The following is a 20,351-nucleotide window of genomic DNA, read 5'->3' on the forward strand; positions in this document are numbered from 1 at the left end:
GCTACACAAAGAACCTGCCAAGAGTTCTTCATTTCACTAGTAAAACACTACCTATTGTGTAATGAGGGAGAACATCACCTCAGTGTCACCAACAAAACACTAAATAAATAGGTCTAAAGGCTCATATGGACTACCTCAGATATCTTAATTTTTCTTATCAAAATATAATTATTAAAAGAGTGGGGCTGTGATTGTTTGAGTGGCTGTTGACATCATAAGACTCCACTCCAGTGATGTCAGTGGATTTTGTCCTGTTGATTACTATCACTGAAATTCTACATTTTATCAAGGAAAAGCAGTGGCAAAACAGCCATCTCGAGCATAAATAACTCATCCATCAAGCATTCAGCTTTGCATCTATAGTTGTATGAACCTTTTGGATAAGTGCCCAGTGCAAAAATGAAGTCCTAACCGTTTCTTCTTCTGGAGAATCCCACGACAGCCAACAACTGAATAATTCAGTTTATCTGGGTGTAACAGAGATACATATAATACATGCATAGATTACACTTCTGGGTTTTGTCTTCACTCTACCATTATATGTGCATGAGTCAACTGAATGCAGTCATAATCATATTGTGAATGAGATGACAACCATGCAAAAATACATCATTCTAGCATCAAGACTTTTTTAGTCTTTAAGTCCAAGAGATTTAATAGTTCTAGAGAAGAAAGTGGATATATTTTACCACCAAAAAAGTGTTTGACTGTTTCATATACTGAGGTAATTAGACTTCACAGTTACTTTCCTGTCTTTGAAATGAACACAGGAAACTCTGTCTGTGGGAGCTACCTCATTAAGGAGTCAGTCTTGTGCAAATATCACCACTGCACCAATTAATAGCTGACTTTTCTTCAGAAAGTTTCTCCTTAATATTTTTTCAACAAACACTAAGACTGGGAACACAGCATGTCTCTCCTCAGTTGGAAAACCCAACAAGTATGGGCTTGGTTAATCATCTCAAAGGAATCCAATGAAACCCTTTCCTTTTATTAGGGCATAGTAGAAACAAAGATGTTTTGCTTCTGCTAAAATGATGAGATTGTTGTGACCATCGACTGGACTTAACAGCAAGTTTAAGCGTAGACCCCCAATGTCCATACGTCAATGCCATCTCCTTACGTACTTATGGCAGCTTGTTTAGCAGCATGAAACCATCTGTTCTATCTTTCCTGTCCTAGCGTAAGCATTATTTGCTCTCTTTATTTACGAACTGAATGTCATTCTTTATGATTGAAGCATATAATTCTCTTCTCACAATATAACGAACTTTGAAGAAGAAATATATACCTCTGGATAAACTAGCTTTATGTAAGACTGAGACCTAATTTTGGTATAAAACAAAACACAAGTATCTCTTCAAGATACTCAAGCCAGCTCGTTCAAATGGTTTCTTACAACTACTAATCTTTCTATATTTCTGATTAAGAAGGAATAGAAGTTAAACGATCTGATCCTGAATCAGGAAAAAGGCACCTGCTTTTTTAATGATGAGAAAAGGATAAACTGAAATATTATTTTCATTTCAAACCACAAAATGGTATTTTGAAATGCCTAATTACCTTGTCTCTTTAGAACAGGGGTCTCCAAACTAAGACCTGTGGGCTGGATGAGCCCTCCAAGGTCATTTACCCATCCCCCGCCCTAAACATTAGGTTTACCGTTGTCCCAAGTCTGAAACAACTTGAAGGCACGCAACAGCAATCCTAATTACCTAGTCAAAAGCAGGCCCAAACTTCCCATTGCAATACTGGTAAGTTTATGTGGGTTAAAATGGCTCTTCATCTTAAACATTGTATTGTTCTTTCATTTTGTTGCGCTACAAATAAAATTAGTGCAGTGGTGCATAGAAATTCAATCATCTTTTTTTCTAACAATAGTCCCCCACCCACCCACCCCCCAATAGTCCAAGGAACCATGAACTGGCCCTCTGCTTAAAAGGTTTGTGGACCCCTGCTTAGTGAGCTACCTAGACATATTTTCATTTTTACTTTCCCCCATATAATGTCTACTATATTTAAAATATTCTATGATAAATAATAATGGCAAAACCACCATTAGCATTTCAGAGTCTGTATCTATTATTATTATTATTATTATTATTATTATTATTATTATTATTTATACCATGCCTTTCTCCCCATGGAGACTCAAAGTGGCTAAAATCCCACACTAGACAAGTTAAAAAAATAATTAAAAAAAACAATTAAATAGTAACAGTGAGGTAAAATCGGAATTAAACTACAATAAATATCTAGATCCAATTAGAACTGATTTAATTTCTTTGAATCCCATCATCATTACATGGGTTGCACAACATTGGAAATCAACCGCTACAAATCTTGAGTGTTTCAAAACAATCATGATTCACCTTTGCACTACCACAAACGAAGATTTGTATGATTTGGCATTCATCCAGGCATCAATTATTTCTCTGGGAGCAGCGCTATAAAAATCACTTAAACTCCCAAAGCAATATGGGAGATTTTGTAAAGTGGAGGGCATGATGCCATCTAGTGGGAAACAGCTGTAAAAATATGGGGAAAGTTTGGCGTTTTCAAAGTTCTCATGTTGGAAAAATAAGTTTCCAATAGGTTTCCACAAGGAATTCACCTTTCTGCATATAATGTAGAAAGCAGTTATGATATTTAAATTCTTCCTCTGTTTTCTAAAAGGCTTTAAATGTAAAGCAGTGTCTCTGTAGTGTCTATTCCAGGGAGGAAGAAAGAGATTGTTAATGAATGAGGTGAGTATGAACATTTTAACTTCTGTGCTGTTTCAGATGAAGTTTTGTCCATCTTGTATTCATAGCTGTATTATGCACTTCACTGTTATAATAGCTAAAGATCTTTACTGACACTTCAAAACTTCTTTGGAAGTGAAAGGCAACTCATAAATTTAATACGGAAATGAAAATACTAATATTGCTAGAATAATGGTCTCCCAAGGTTCTTGATCAGTTCATCTTGCGTACAAAAATTGCAACAACTGACCAGGGATACAAGAATGTAGAAGCATGCAAGAGGCTAAAGGAGCTGCTCTGCTAATGGATCCTGTTCTTTCGATGGGTTGGCCAAAACTATGTTTCAATGTATATTTATAAATGTGAGCAGGATATGCTTCTAAGGACCACTTAAGAAAGCTGAACAGTGGGTTGTTTAGTGTGATTTTATTTATACACAAAGAACTTTGAAGAAAATAGCATTGCTTTGGAAGACCTAGAAAATCCCTAGAGAAGTGTTCTCTCTACGTCTCCAACATGACTGTATGGTCAACATCCATTGGATGTTCTACCAGAAGTTGACTACAGAATTGCACTGGGGTACTAATCAATTCATTTATTTCGGTCATAGACCAGCACAGAAAATAAAAATTACAGTTTCATATGAACTTGGTATGTGTGACGGCACGTGTAGCGCCTCATATATTTTGAAGTTAGTTGCAGGATTTTAAACTGCCATTTTATTTCTGTCTACCTTGTACATGTATAGTTAAATTTCATTGGTTATTATAGCTGTCAATTTATTGTTGTTGTTCACCAATTGGTTTGTTTCCCCAGTTCAGTTGTTTAGGCTCCGCCCCTTCCAAGGGAGAAAGGGAAGGTTTCTCCCTCACCCTTTTTACCTCAGTTAAAGACTCATTGGATGGACGTGTCCAAAAGCTTGGCCCAAAAGCCCCTGGTCAAGGCATTTTTTACTAACAGTTCTTAGGTTTATTTCCCCTGAGTCTTATTCTTTATGTTCAGACCACCCTGAATAGAATTGTGAAGATCTCAGGCGCCTTCACACCGGTTCTGTGGCACCATAGGAAGGTCTTGTCCTTCAGCTTAGGCCACTGAACTGGGGTTGTGGTTTGCTCCGGCATCCATAGCCATTGAGAGAGAGGGAACAGGAAAAGCTTCTCAGCTTGTTACTCCTAGGACCCTGGACTTAGAGTTTATAAAGTATCTTTTCCCAGTTGAAACATAAAGTTTGTGTCAAAGAAAGAGAACTGTTAACAATAATCATCATTTCGAGTTAACTGTTGTGTTCTGGTCCTTGGGAGTTCCAGTTTCCCTAAAGGAGGGCAAGAAAGCAATCCCCTGGGGAAAGCAGTTACGTCCATGCCTCTTTCTCTATAGCCCCAGGCGCGACGGCACAGTACGTTTAGTACATTTAAAATGTAAATATAAATACTGGGGCATTAGAGGGAACAGTTCTCTGGATATTTTTAAGATCCTCCAGAGTCAGCCAGAAGCTCAGGATAATATCTATTTCAGGTAAGAAAAACCAAGTTCCATATCATATGAAGATCCTGGAATCGATCCCTTGTGTAATATGCAAACCTCCTGTACTTTAATCAAAAAAGGCCCTGGGATGTTTGCTTCTTAAATATATTTCAGCCCCTCTGGATTCTGCTCTGTGCAACTCTTTATCGGGCCATGTGGATTACTTGAATAAAGCATCCTGCTGGTTACATAACCTGCTCCGGCTTGCAGAAGGTTTTTTGACCCACTAACCTCAATTACACAATTGGCATACAAGGACTACCAGTATCCTAGCATACTGCAATTTCTATTGTTTGGCTCTTTACTAGACAGCTGAGTTCCTCTTTCCTCTGACATCCTTCTGCTTTGCTCTGCAGATCCTCCATAAACTAACGTATGACAGAATTAAAAGTAGGGGAAAGTCAGTAGGAAAATAACAATAGCATGCATTAAAAGGAATACCATGTCATAGAAGTTAACTTATTTTAAAGACTAGGGAAACCAGAATAGATCACAAGGAGTGAAATGTATCATTCCAGAAATTTCTGTCTCAAAAGAAAGACCTCTACAGGGCAGAATCCAAGAGTCAGCCTGTCAAACGAGAGAACAATTCAGAAGCAAGCACACCAGACCACTACAGCATTGACACCATTCTAAGAGACGTCCTTATTTGTAGTTTATGTACATACAATGATATAATAAACTGTATCATATGTCACATCAAATCTTGTGACTTGAATTTATAAATTGCAATTTATTTATTTTTTGTCGTGTCAGGAGCAAGTTGCTTCTGGTGTGAGAGAATTGGCCGTCTGCAAGGACGTTGCCCAGGGGACGCCTGGATGATTTGATGTTTTTATCATCCTTGTGGGAGGCTTCTCTCATGTCCCCGCATGAAAAGCTGGAGCTGATAGAGGGAGCTCATCCGCCTCTCCCCGGATTCGAACCTGCGACCTGTCGGTCTTCAGTCCTGCTGGCACAGGGGTTTAACCCACTGCGCCACCGGGGGGGGGGGGGGGTCCATAAATTGCAATTACTTACACTATGTTGTGGTGTTTTTCAGTTTCTCTGATTAGAAACTCAACTCAGTAATACTTTGATTTTGAAATCAACAGAATGGTTTTGCCCTTCCAACCCCCAACCTCCATCCACATTAAGTTGCCATTTCATGATGTTTAACTAACTTACAGCAAACCATACGACAGCCCTCCTACAATATTTTGTCTAACTGCAACAGCTTTTAGAACTGATATTAGTTACAGCTTGCACATGGGTTAATATCTGACTGCCATACAAAGAGGCTGGGAATAAACTCAGCTCAAATCTGCGAGCTAACCTAATACGCAACAGTAACTTTATCTTCCTAGATACCTTTGGGATTTTTTTTAGCATATGTCACTTTTTCTGTCTGCTTTACAGCACTAAATTTTAAATGGATTCTAAGGAACTGTTTCTGGGCCATCTGATCTTAAATACATTTCTTCCTTCACGTTTTCCCTTCTGCTCAGCAGTTTGGGTCTTGTTGCAGTGCCTATTCAAACAGCCTCTGCGTTTTTCAATTCTCCTAAGAGCACATCCCATGCCATTATATTTATTCTAGTTATGATGCTACAACACTCAAATGAGAGCATTGCCAATCTTTTTCTCCATGATTACCTTGCACTGAGAGAAAAGCAAACAAACTGTGATATCAGTACTCATCTTGCAGTTGTCCCAATCAGTCAGGCAAGAAGGTTGAGAGAGACTAAACTGGGGCAAGTAACTCTGATTTTTAAGAAAAAATGTCGGCATTTTACTCAGTCCGGTACTACCCAATATATTGGTGATGAATCCTTGAAACAATTTAAAATCATATCAACAAAAGCTTGTTAAAAGTAAATGTCATCTTTGCGACATTCTTTTTTGGGATCAAACTAGAACCAAAGGAGCCCCCAAAATCATACAGTTTAACTAAGCTATACCTAATTACACTACCAATGAGATCAATTAAATTTGGTAGAGAAATATGTGAGTCCCAATAAGTTCAACAGCCCCCAAAATCATACAGTTTAACTAAGCCATAGCTAATTACACTACCAATGAGATCAATGCAATTTGGTAGAGAAATATGTGAGTCCCAATAAGTACTCCAATACACACACACACACACACACACACGGCTTTGTAGCATAAGATAGTATGAGTATGACAAACTATGACAAGTGAGCAATACAGAAGCCTACCACTTCTCAACTGTCCCTTTTGTGAACACATCTGCCACTTATTTAGAGTGTTCTGATGTCAAGGGAAACTGCCTACTGTTTACACCACCAACAGTGAGTATCACCTCACTCACTCTAGAGTAGGTATGGGCAAACTAAAGCTGGTGCCGGATGTAGCCCTCTGGGGTGCTTACCTCAGGTCCTCCTCCTTTTCCCTGTCCTCTAAGCATAGGGACACAGTGTCCTGCCGCATCCTTATGCACAAAGGATGGGAGAGGAAGGCACACAGCAGCTGAGAGCCCTCTGGAGCACTCTCAGCTGCCACATGTCTCGCCCTCCTCCCAGCATAATGATGGTATGAGCAGCCCCATCCATATGCCAAGAGGATGGCCCAAGTAAGGTACACAGTGGTTGAGAGCCCTCTGGAGTGCTCCTGGCCACCGTCTGTCTTGCCTTCCTCCTGGCATAATGCTGAGAAGACAGCCTGAAGATCAGAAGAAGGATAATGGGGGAATATCGAGGCATTCGCCACATTTCTCATTTTCCTTCCAGCATAAGGATAGGGAGAGCAGCCCCATCCTTATGCCAGGAGGAAAACCTGAGGATGACCTGGGCTCTGCACTACCTCTCCCAGCTCCACTCTCTTACAGACCCTCTCCCTCCCGGGCCCATCCCACCCAGTGCGTGCCTGGCTGCCCTCCCTCCTGGCCCAGCCCTCTCAGTCCAGCCCCCCAATGTGGCCCCAAGGCAAAAAGGTTTGCCCATGCCTGCTCTAGAGCATGTGGAAAACCACCACTACCTTCCCACATACATTCCCTCCTGTATTTAATATCCTCATGATATGAAAAACAATTCCTTTCCTTATCTCCTGCTTTCCAAACCAAAAGTTCATTGATGGAGAGTAAGAGCAAACCACACACCCAGAGAGGAGGATTACACTGGGAGAAGCCTAAGCAAGGAAACGCACAGGGATAGGAGTATATAGAGGAGGAGGAGGAGGAGGAGGAAGGATGAAGAAGGCTATGAAAGCTGACTTGGAAGAAAGAATGAGGACATAAGAAAATCGAAAAATGTTTTTGAGGGGGATAGTATGAGTATTTTACATAAGCAATTTCATTTCTGTCATAATGGGTGTTACAAAGACTGTGGAAAGGCGTAAAGGGTAGATTCCTTGCCAGAAGCAACACATTTCTATACAAACCATGTCAGAAGAAGAGAAAGATAGAGCATAAATTCAGTGAAGAAAGGGGCAAGTACTACTGAAAGCATCTGTCGACAAGAAGCACACTGGAAAAGAAAATGACACGCACATTCCATACTGATGGAAATAGTATCTGCATGCTGGCTCTGGTTTTTGAGGTTTCCTGGACCAATTTTCTTGACTATATCTCTGCTGTTATACTTACATGTGGCACTGTAAAAAGAGAATTTACTATAATGCATTGTGCAGTTATGAGGCTATGAAATAATGTTTATTTTTTTCTATTAATTTGAATATATAGATGATGAAAGATCTGAGAACATAATTTGTGCCAAGAACTAAGGGGGTAATTCATAACTTTTCCCTTCAATGACATTCCAAATGATGTGTGAAGGTAGACAGAGTCCTGCTTGTCCTAGCTGATGATCTGTCTCAGAGCACCTCTATACTACACAGTTATAGCAGTTCTTTCATACTACATTAACTGTCATGGCTGCAAACTAAGAAACCTAAGATTTGTAGATTAATGAAAAATTATCTGCTAAAGAGCTGTAGCACTGCAATTCACAGAGTGGAGTAGAACTATCTGGCAGAGAATCGCAACTACTCCCCACCAAACTACACCCATCTACCGCAAAAACCCTTACAATTGTCTCACAAAATGACTGGGATTAAAATGCCATCACTCCGCATAATGGTCACTGTGTACTACAACTTGTCAGACATCTTTAAGTTTATGTGCCTTGAAGTCATCTATTGACTTATAGTGATCCAATTATTTTTTCAAAGTTTTATTAGGCAAGGAACACTCAAGAGGTTGTTTTGCCAGTTAGAAAAGGCCAAAATGCCACTGGACAGTCTGCTGGGTTCTAGTTCATGCCCATCCCTTTACAGTTTGTCTCTCTCTCTCCCTGAAAGGCCATGATTTGGTCCCAAATATACCAGTTTCTTAGCACAACTAATTCAACCAACCATAATACAAATATAAGTGGTTTTTAAAAAATAATCTAAAAACATAAGGACAAACAAAATGGACATCTCATCTATTCCCTACTCTGTCTAGTGTAACTTGGCATGTTTTGAAAGTGTTGTCCATGTATATCCCATGCAAATTGTAATTTTATTCTTCATTGCAAAAAAAATTCATCACAGGAATTCAACTTGCTCTACAACTCACCACAAAATATTAGGCTATGCGCCATTCTATTGATAGCTTGACTGATCTCCCATTATGGTTCTGAAATATACAGCCCAAACTGTAGGGAATATGAAACAATATATATGAGAAGCATCTTAGATATCTGCTAGAACTTGGGCCTTCTACAACTTGTATGCTGCAGATCAGAAACAATGTGCCTCACAAAAAAGAACCTTGCAACATGTTGCGAAGATGGTATGTGACTTATTTGATAAAGTTTTACTGACATAAAAACTTTATCAAAAATTATCTAATTTTTCACAATGGCTGTGGAAAGCTCTGTTGTGCAATTAAATTCTATATAAATTTAAACCCACAGAAGTGCATTGGAAAAAATATCCATGTACACTGCAGTAGTTTTAGGATGGCTGCATCCTCAAACTTCAGCCTGACTACTCAGGTTTGTTGCCATCCTAAGTTTGGTTTTATAACAACCAGGAACAACCTAGTTGCATCTAACCAGGCAGCAATTAAAACCCATGTTTCCATTATAAAGCCACACCCCTTCACAAAAGCTTTTGTGCCACATTATGCTTAAAATTAGGCCACCAGTAACAAGTTTCTCTTAAGGCAAGTTTTTAACACAAAATTAGATCGGTTTCTGCAAGCTTCTAGATACGGCATGGGCCTGGCTTTGACAAATATCTTGTGGAGCAGCTACATTAAGAAACAATAATGATTTGGTGGGAATGCAATAATCTGTCTTGAGAGGTGTGATGGCAGCCTAATTCCTAGCACCATAGCAATCCTTCTCACTATAACCATAATGCAGGGCAGGAGAGCAGTTCCACCTCTTTCTTCAAGATGTACAGAAAATATTGGCAAGCTCAACCCAGAGCAACTCACTGGTGTATTCATAAAATCAAGCTGTAAACCCATCCTCTATCAATAGGATATTTAGCAAGACAGAGTCGGAGACTATCTGTCTCCCTATCAGGAGCAGCTTTTGAAAAAGGTGCCATTATTAAACGGTTCTGCCTTGTATCAGTATCTTTTACTTTCCACAAGGTATTCCAGACATGTGAACTAAAAGAAATGATAACCAAGCCTGAGTTGTTTGCTTTGGGAGTGGAGTATACTGAGATCGCAAAAACTGTACAGATACAAACATTTTATACTTGGTCAAAGTAATTGTCCAGCTAGCCCATTATTATCCCTTTGACTGATAGTGGCTCTTCAGGGTCACAATCAGAGGTCTTTCACATCACCCACTATCTGATTCTTTAAACTGGGAATGCCTATCCGTAAGCCTGAGACATGTAAAACATACATTCTACCAATGAGCTATGATTCCTTCCTGATGAGAACAGCAGACAGCTATTTTGAGGCTGCAAAAGTACTCTGAGAAGAAGTCTCTTTCTATAACTGCACCCAAAAGACTCTGTCCATAGACAGTAATCCTTTAAAAATACAAATACAATCCAGCTGTAATTTGGCATCTTTAACTTCAGTGAGAAAAATAAGCACTTGCTTACGTTGCCAAATAAAATAAATAAAACCAAAGCCCTTGCCTATGGTTGACTCATGCTCTGTAAGGCCAAGATACCTTGACAACCTCAGATTTAAATTATTATAATGCATTTACACTCTGAGTTCTTCCAAAGGCATCTAGAGGTGCTGATTTTGCCTTAGGGGATCTTCCTAGCTTGATCACTTTCTACTCTATGTTATCTCATTCCTATCCCACATGATTGAATAAACTGTTATCCCCCTCTAGAACTTGTTAGCATTTCTGAAAATCATGAGACGTTACCTTCATAACTGCTTTTCTGTGGTAAATATGGATACTCTAACATTCTCAATTTGTTGTTGTTGTTCATTCGTTCAGTCGTCTCCGACTCTTCGTGACCTCATGGACCAGCCCACGCCAGAGCTCCCTGTCGGCCGTCACCACCCCCAGCTCCTTCAAGGTCAGTCCAGTCACTTCAAGGATGCCATCCATCCATCTTGTCCTTGGTCGGCCCCTCTTCCTTTTGCCTTCCACTTTCCCCAGCATAATTGTCTTCTCTAGGCTTTGCTGTCTCCTCATGATGTGGCCAAAGTACTTCAACTTTGTCTCTAGTATCCTTCCCTCCAATGAGCAGTCGGGCTTTATTTCCTGGAGGATGGACTGGTTGGATCTTCTCGCAGTCCAAGGAACTCCCAGCACTTTCCTCCAGCACCACAGCTCAAAAGCATCGATCTTCCTTCGCTCAGCCTTCCCTAAGGTCCAGCTCTCACATCCGTAGGTTACTACAGGGAATACCATGGCTTTGACTAGGCGGATCTTTGTTGCCAGTCTGATGTCTCTACTCTTCACTATTTTATCGAGACTGGACATTGCTCTCCTCCCAAGAAGTAAGCGTCTTCTGATTTCCTGTCCACAGTCTGCATCTGCAGTAATCTTTGAACCTAGAAATACAAAGTCTGTCACGGCCTCCACATTTTCTCCCTCTATTTCCCAGTTGTCAATCATTCTTGTTGCCATAATCTTGGTTTTTTTTATGTTTAGCTGCAACCCAGCTTTTGCGCTTTCTTCTTTCACCTTGATTAGAAGGCTCCTCAGCTCCTCCTCGCTTTCGGCCATCAGAGTGGTGTCATCTGCATATCTGAGGTTGTTAATGTTTCTTCCAGCAATTTTTACCCCAGCTTTGCATTCATCAAGCCCCGCACATCGCATGATGTGTTCTGCATACAAGTTAAAACATTCTCAATAGCTGTCCCTTTCTTTTTTATTAGTCTTAGGCTGGATCCATAGTGCCATATAATGCATGAACTGCACTCAGCTGCCTTATGTGGGTCTATAATGCAATATATGGCGGTGTTGATCCAACTTCATTTCAGAGGTCTTCCAGAATTAGAGTGGAAGTCTTTTAGAATTGATATAATTTCACTCTGTTTTCAAAAATCCAATAAGAAAAATACAGTAGAGTCTTGCTTATCCAACCTTCGCTCATCCAACATTCTGTATTATCCAACACAGTCTGCCTCCCACCCGGAATAATGTCCAGAGTGGGAGAAAGAAAGAACCCTTGTCTGTTTTGGTGCTAAATTCATAAATATACTACTTACTACGTAACGTCAACATGCACTGAACTGCTTTTTCTGTCAATTTGTTGTAAAACATGATGTTTTAGTGCTTAATTTGTAAAATCACAACATAATTTGGTGTTTAATATGCTTTTCCTAAATCCCTCCTTATTATCCAACATTTTCGCGTATCTAACGTTCTGCAGGCCTGTTTATGTTGGATAATCAAGACTCTACTGTACAGAGAATTCATATTGTCCAAAACATCAGAGTGAGAAAATGCAAGGCCAGTAGACACATTGTACTATTAGTACTATTATTTGCCCCACAAATACCCATAAGATTTTGGAGAACCGATGCAAAGATGACAGACATTCTCCAGCTAGTGTCAACTGACTATGCCAACTTTGCTGAAGCACCTCCAATTAACACAAGTCACTGGATGGCTCATGATTCTTGGAGTGGAGTCATTTTAATCATTTGAAGTTGGCTTTAAACGGTACATTAACTGTCTCATATTGCCGAGGCCCATGCATTATGGGGATGCATACGCCTGGGCCCATTCCTAAACACAAACCACGATCCTATCAATGCATACACTTTCATGATCATTAAATAAAAGTTTTCATTTTAATTCTGGAAATTACAGCATTCTGCAAAACACCTTCCTTCATTATACTGCTCTATGTAATGCAACATCCAGCCAAAGGAAGAGTTACAGTATATAAAGTTTTATTTATTTATTTACTTACTTATTTACTGTATTTGTATACCGCCTTTCTCAGCCTGTCGGCAACTCAAGGCGGTTTTCTGATTGTTCTATAAAATCCATATTGACAATTTGATTTGCACCCATTGTTCTTGGATCAAGGTTTTTATGGTGCACTGCTCTACTAATCAACTGTCCCCCATAGATTCGTATGGGAACATGTATATATGGATGGCATTCCTTGAAAGAACAATTCACATAGAGAAAAACTCTGTCTCTCAAACAACAGGTCCCACTTTCAGAGCACAAGCCCCATGGTATCATCTCTGTCTTACAGAAGGGCTGTGGTTAAGATCTTGCCAATCAGGAAATTTTTACTTCAGATGTGCTTTGACCAATCTACGTAGATACTGGGAAGTAACTATCCTCAATATTTCCAGGCATGATCAACAAGAAGATTTCATTTTTTCCCACAGGTAAACAGTGTTATTTATTTATTTATTTATTTTTTTATTTATTTATTTATTTCCATTCCTTATCTTACTTTATATCCTGTGTTTACTCTATTGTATTATTTTGTTATTGTTTGCATCTGATTTGATGTTATTATCCGTTGTGCTCTGAAAGTGGGACCTGTTGTTTGAGAGACAGAGTTGTTCTCTATGTGAATTTATTGTAATTTTTGGGTTTGGCCTCATGTTAGCCACCCTGAGTCCCCTTGGGGAGATGGTGGAGGGGTATAAATGAAGTATTTATTTATTTGCAGTATTTGTATACCACCCTTTTCAACCCCGAAGGGGTCTTAGGGCAGGTCACAGTGAAGCCTGGGCTGAATCTTTAGAAATCTGTAATATTGACATTCCAGTTAAAATGCGTCTTCCCTTTCTGCTGTGCAATTATTCTGTGATAGGTAAATAATGAAGAAGAAGAAACTATAGCACATCCTAATGTGTCATAGGAACCCAGGTGTTCTACCGGAGACACTGGGAAGCTACCTTCTAGAAATTAAGTGCCATAAATAATAGTTTCATGGCAGCTTGCCAAGAAAGTGTCTGCCAGCATAACCAACTGGAAAGTGGTCACGTCAAAACATATCGGAGCAACATGTAATACTTGTAGGTCAGAGACACAGCCCAATGTGCCTCTTCTGTCAGATTTATCAGAGCAGCAGTCACTACGCTGTTTACAGAAGACATGCCTACCCATAGTTATTTACCGTAATAACTGTTCTACTTGTGTCTGTCAGTTGCTGGGGAAAAGAACAAAGATATAATTGTTCCTTTGATGCCTTATGCAAGTATCCAGCAATATTTGGATGTCCCCTGCTTGAAAGAGAATGCCAGACTAAATGACCTTTGATCCAATTAACCACAGCTCTTCTTATCTTCTTTTTAGTATGACACTAGTTCTGTCAGCTCCAATATATCTAATGAAATGAAAAAATCCTTGTTCTACTATATGCTTGTAGGATAATGAAAAATCCAAGGTATAAAATCACTAAGAATTTGATTTTCCTCTACAAGGTCCCTTTAGACATGAAGCCAGACCTTGCATTCCTCCGCTTGGAAAACAGGCTAATGCATGCCGCAGAGTTTACAAGTCTAGTGGAGATTTACAGAGTTCAGGAGAAGAGCAAAAATGGGGACAAAAACAGAGTATCTTATCTGGAATTTTAGAAAATGTTGTAAAGAAAGAAAAAAGAAAGACTGATTAAAAGCAGTTTCCCTAAAATAAGGACTGCCATGATAAATTCCTTGCAGGCAAAATGAAGACCAAATGTCACACTAAATAACTGCATCTAATACATGTTGACAAACATCATTTAATTTCTTTTTACCTGAATGCAGCTTGTTCAACCTTCCTTTACAAATACTGTTAAAGCCAGGGGGGAGCAGAAGAATAAGGAAATAAGACTCATAAACAGCCACCGTCATCAAGAACTCTACAGTGATTTTATAAATATTAATACAAGCATTGTATGATTTTTAAAATACCGCAATTATCAGCCACAATTATTGTTTGCATTTTGTGTTCCACACACATTTAATTTTTATTCTTTAAAATGATGCTTCTGTCATTTTGCCCTCCTGGAACAAGATTACTTACAGCCCACCCACTCTTTCCAAATAGTTCTACTTGATTTTGTAAAGATCACATTTGTGTGATTTTATGCATGTATATTTTGAACAATGGTATAATGCTGAGAACATGAAAATAGAGAGGAGAATGTGAGAAAGGGGTCCGCAGAGACTACAGGTGAGGAAGAACATCAAGCGCAAAACTGTCTCTTCTTCTACTGTCCCCCAGGAGCCAAGAGCTACTCTCCTGTCAGAAAAGGGTCTTGAGGGAGAACTCCTTTGTGGCTATTTCAGATTCTGAGGCCCAAATGAGTGCCCTGACTGCTCCATCTTGCTGTCCAGCTTTTACACCCTTGAATATCCTCCTGGGTGTGGATATTTTCCCAGTACAGGCAGGTCATCACAGACTCTCCTCACCCTTGCTGGTATAGAAGTAACCACTGTGAGTATCTCAGCATTTCTTAGAATACTACCATCTTATTGCTGCTCTTTTTTATTGCCTACAGGCAATACTTCTAATTGTTTTATTATTATCTTCTCTTACCCCTGAATCTTTTCAAAGCATCATACTGCAATTCTACAATATTAATGTGTGGCTTTATTCAGAAATAGCCTTAAACCGTAGGTTCGTAGAATCATACAACCTTAGGACCTCATGACACTAGAGAATTAATCCACTTTAAATCTCATTGCTGCCTCCTGCAGAATTCTGGGGTTTGCAGTTTAGGGAGGAGCCTTTAACAGCCTCACTAAACTACAAACCCCAGAATTCTGCAGGAGGCAGAAATCGGATTTAAAGTGGATCCATTCTCTAGTGTGATTAAGTAGTTAGAGTTGGAAGGAGCAACAAAAGACATTCCAATGTTCTACTATACAGAATACATAACTGTAGCATTCCTGAAAGATACCCACTCAGCCTTGGCTTAAAGTCTTCCAAAGAAGGAGAGCCCACCATCTTCTGAGTCAGTTCTTTCTAATGTTTAGGTGTTGTGAAATATTTCTTAATGTTCAGGGCCTAATGCCTTTTATTGTAATACAAATCAATTAGTTTGTGTTCAGAGTGGCTTCTGTCCTATAGAAAGAAACTCAAAACCTGGTTATGGGACCAAGTGTTCGAACAGTAGAGGCAGCAATCGAGAATAAGACTCAAGTGATATGAATGACAATGGACTGACCCTGACTTTGATTTTAATCCTGCGTGGTTTTAAACAAATGTCTTATTAATGCAATGTTGTTTAATCAAATTGTTTTAAATGTATTTTATTTATTATTGTGGTTAGCACTTGAATGACTGCTTGTTGTGAAGCCACCTTGAGTCGTTGCCCCCCCCCCCCCGGGGTGTGTGAGAAGGAAGGGGTGAAATAAATAAATAATAAATAAATCATTTTAGATATTTAAAGATTACTATCAATGTCACCTCCCAATTTATATCTTATCCAAATTAAACTTCCCAAGACATTCCTCATATGGCTTGGTTTCCAGATTTTTGATCCTCCTAGTTACCTTTCTCTGAACACATTCTAGCTTGTTAATATCCTTCATGAATTGTGTTGCCCAAAATTGGACACAGTATTTCAAGTTAGGTCCAAGCAAAACAGAATAAATTGGAACCAATAATCTATGTACTGCTATGGTCACCTCAACTTTTCAAAGGTTCAGGTTTTTGAACCTGAACAGGTAACCGTCAGCCATTTCTTGATATCAAGAGAAAATTATTTTGGAAAATAAGAAAAAGTGTGAAGGAACAAAAAGGAAAAAGGCATGTGGCCTGTGGGTGCCAACAAAAGCAGGAACAACTAATGATGCAGTTATAATTTATTTTATAGGTAAAATAAAGCAAAGAAGCTCTCTGCGGCATTTCTGGGCCAATTTCTAGAATAATTGGTCAAAAGCGCCAAAGGTGAGACTACATCATGCAAATCATTAATATCTTACATTTTTGTGTTTTTGTTCTTTTAATTAATAAACACAGTTCTGCATTAGCTCATTTGCTTAGCTTGTTACTTTCAAGGTCAAAAGTGACACATCTTAGCAGTGAGGAGAGAGGAGAGACTGCTCCTGGCTTCTAGAGAAATCGAGTTCTCAACGAGGAAGACCAGGCACCTGCTTTCAGTACTCTAGGTTCATATTTTAAAAAGAGAAGCTAAAGTAAGTCTAACTAAAAGACTGGAAGCTCTAATTGGATATTATGCTGAGCCCAAGTGACAGGTCATTGAAAGCATGGAAATATTTGTGGGCAATTTTAGTGGAGGTGAGTAGAAGCAAAGCAGGATGAGTAGGTGTTGTGAAGTGGATCTCTTTATTTCCAGAGGTCAGGATTAAACCAAACAGCAATTAGCTAGACTTTGGCTCATAGAAACTTCTTACAAATGGTATTCCTTCTTGATAGTGGAAGAGGTGATTTTTGGAGCTAATGGTGATATTAACAAAGGCTGAGAGGTCATCTGTCAGGGATAGTGCAGTTATCAGTTTCTGCAGTGAGGCTGGACTAGACTAGACTAGACTGACTTCTAACATCTCTTCAGATTCTTAAATTCTTCACAGCTACTGAACAAGCAGTACGTATAATCAACACTTTAATCTTCCCATAGTCATGGATCAATGTAACACATGGTTTAGGAAGGGTGGCTATTCCTTGCCAGGTTTGCTCAGTCAACCCATTAAAAATCCATCAAACAGTGGAATTGTAATTGGTTGACTGATAGAACCCAGAGCTGTGTTTTTGCAAACTGTCACAGACCACAAGAAGCAAATGAATGGACTGCAGCAGCATTTGGTGGACAGATCTGGAATAGTCACTTGGCACATGGAAATCTTTTCTGTCAGAGAAAAGCGCTATTATGAATGAAACATGGCAAATCTAGCAAACAGAAATAAACCTGGAAAACAGCTGCCAAGATTTAAAAAATAACTCCCTTTCTGTTTCATTTGACATGAGTCTTTAGGTAAATAGTTTCCAATACAAAAAAAATGTTTCATTTCGCTATGCCAGCACAATGCCCAACACCCAACACTAGAAAGTTAGTACTAGACTAAGGAAGTAGAGTCAGCTTTGCCTTTGTGATAATCAACTAAATACTGTGGAGTTGGTTCTCTCCTACACATTGCGTTGAACTGTATCTTATTAGGAGACCTGCAATCTAGCTTCATAGGTTTCCAAATGAAAAACTTGGTTCAATTTTAAATACAATCTGAATCAAAATCAAGTTACAATTCTGAATACAGTAGAGTCTCTCTCATCCAACCTTCACTCATCCAACGTTCTGTATTATCCAATGCAGTCAGTTTCCTGCCCAGATCCACAGCTGTTTCAATACCTTGTGATGTTTTGGTACTAAATGCGTAAATACAGTAATTACTACATAATGTTGCTGTGCATTACACTACTGTTTCTGTTAATTTGTTGTAAAACATGATGTTTTGATGGTTAATTTGTAAAATGGTAATGTAATTTGACATTTAATAGGCTTTTTTTAATCCCTCCTTATTATTCAACATTTTTGCTTATCCAACATTCTGCCGGCCCATTTATGTTGGATAAGCGAGATTATACTGTATACTAGGCAGGGTTTGAGCTATATTAAATCAAGAGTCCCCAAACTGCTTCTTGGCAGGGGGTTGGACTGGACGGTCCACGAAGTCTCTTCCAATTCTATTATTCTATTATTCTAAGGCATGCAGGTCAGATGCAGCCCTTCAAGGTCCTTTAGCTGGCCCCCACCCTAAAATTTAAATTTAGGGTCACCATAAGTCTGAAACAAGTTGAAGGCACACAACAACAGCAATCTCGTCAGCCAAAAGAAGTCCCACACTTTCCACTGAAGTACTGGTAAGTTTATGTTTGCTACAATTGATCATTTTAAATACTGTATTGTTCTTTCTTTCTTTCTTTCTTTTTTGGCACTACACATAATATATATGCAGTGTGTGTATAAATCCATTCATGTTTTTCCCCAACAGTCTCTCTTTTTAAAACATTTGAGGACCCCTGCTGTACCTGAATGTAAACTTCTACCATATGCATGCTTACGCAAGGAGCACGAGAACGCTATTTCATACTTAGGTTAAATTCTTTGTCCACCTGCGGTAAGAGTGGGACAAGTGTGGCCCTTTTTGTGACACTTTGCCCTTAAAACTCCACAGATTACTCCGGTCATAAAAGAAGCATCTAAGAGCAGTAGTTCACCTTTCCCCCTCCCCTATCATGAAAAAGCCAATTTTTCAAATCCAGAAACTGACTCCTGGCCATTTCCAGATTTTTTTTCCTTTGTTTTTCTTTCACTTCTTGACTTTGTCAGTAGGTGCAGCCAGAATGGGTCCTCAGAGGCAGAAAACCGGTTTTTAGACCCTCTGGAGCTTCCTACTCTGGGCCTGCAATATTGTCTACCAAGACTGAAAGCAGCTCTGTAGGGTTCCAAGTGGTGATTCTATCATCTTACATGATCCCTTTAGCTGCTTCTAACCTAAATTTCAAAATGTGCAAGCAAATACAAAGGAGGGCTTTGCAGACCAATTTTCACAGATTTACATTAGAACAACATTCACACATAGTAAACAAAACACACACAGCAAACTAAATATGCATACACATACATATATATTCATACACAGCTGTCTATACAGATCCAGCACATTTATGCTGAATTTGTTTACTCAGATGCTCCTGACTAAATCAATTCTAATGACACTGATTGAGGAACAGAATCCGTCTTCTCTTCACAAAGAGAAAGAAAAAAAGCACCTTCTGATGTCTAAATGCCTTGTCCAAAGAACAAGCAAGGCAAAATAGCCCAGTGCTCACTAAATACTGCAAGCCCAAGTAACACTTGATTGTGTTAAACCAGGTCTCATCCTGTACACATATGTCTATCCACCAACTCACTCCCCCAATTTAATTCTTCCTGCCACATACTTTTCTCCTAGAAAAAGAAGGAAATCGCTGAGGAGGCGAAAAGGGAGTTGCATTACTTACGATTGGTGAACACTGCAGTTGTAAAAGACAAAATCCACAGATGCAAACTTCTTCCCAGTTTCCTTGGATTTGAGGTAGAGCTTTACTACTCTCTTATCACCTAGAACAGAACCAAACAGCCACATAGATCAACTGTGTAGCAGAGACTGAATTGCATGAACGCATGAAAATAACAGAATGCACTGTTTAGCCATAACTGAAAGTGCACAAGACCTGGACTGGTTTTAGTTGAACTCAGAAGATACACTTGCCAGTCAGTTGAGGAAAAAGTGACTATTGATAGAAGGATATGATCCTTCCACGATGCTCTCTAAATGTCTAGCAATAATCAGGGGTTTGGCTGCCAAGAGTGTATGTGGCTGGCCACCCCTTCCAGAGCAGTCATGATCTAGTATAGTTCTAGAAATAAGAAAATAGAGGGGGAAATATACCTTAATATACCCATGACTCAATAGTTCTCCCTCTATATTAAATGATTTAACACTGGGAATGTAATGACACTTCTTTCCCAGCTGGGAAATATTATTAGATTGTTTGCACATTTCTGAATTATTTTTTGCCATTTGAGACACTAATTGAGAATACACTTATGAATACTGCTTACATTTCCAGTGAATGCCCACAAAATTTCACACAGGCACCTTTCCATATCATCTGAGGATTAATTGGTTTGAAACAAAATGTTATATTACAATGAAGTACTAAATCAAATGTCCAAACTACAGTTTTACTGAAA

General features: G+C 39.1%; 1 protein-coding gene across 5 annotated transcripts in view; it reads right to left on the bottom strand.

Moving 5' to 3' along the window:
- The window catches only part of PLXNA1 (plexin A1), a 367,927-nt gene that overhangs the window by 128,723 nt on the left and 218,853 nt on the right, over positions 1–20,351 (bottom strand). For all 5 annotated transcript variants that reach the window (XM_067463505.1, XM_067463504.1, XM_067463508.1 and 2 more), the window contains exon 8: positions 19,616–19,715. In XM_067463505.1, the coding sequence (XP_067319606.1) occupies positions 19,616–19,715 (100 nt within the window). The remainder of the gene's footprint in view (positions 1–19,615; positions 19,716–20,351) is intronic.

This window comes from Anolis sagrei, chromosome 2 (assembly GCF_037176765.1).
Source record: "Anolis sagrei isolate rAnoSag1 chromosome 2, rAnoSag1.mat, whole genome shotgun sequence".
NCBI lineage: Eukaryota > Metazoa > Chordata > Lepidosauria > Squamata > Dactyloidae > Anolis > Anolis sagrei.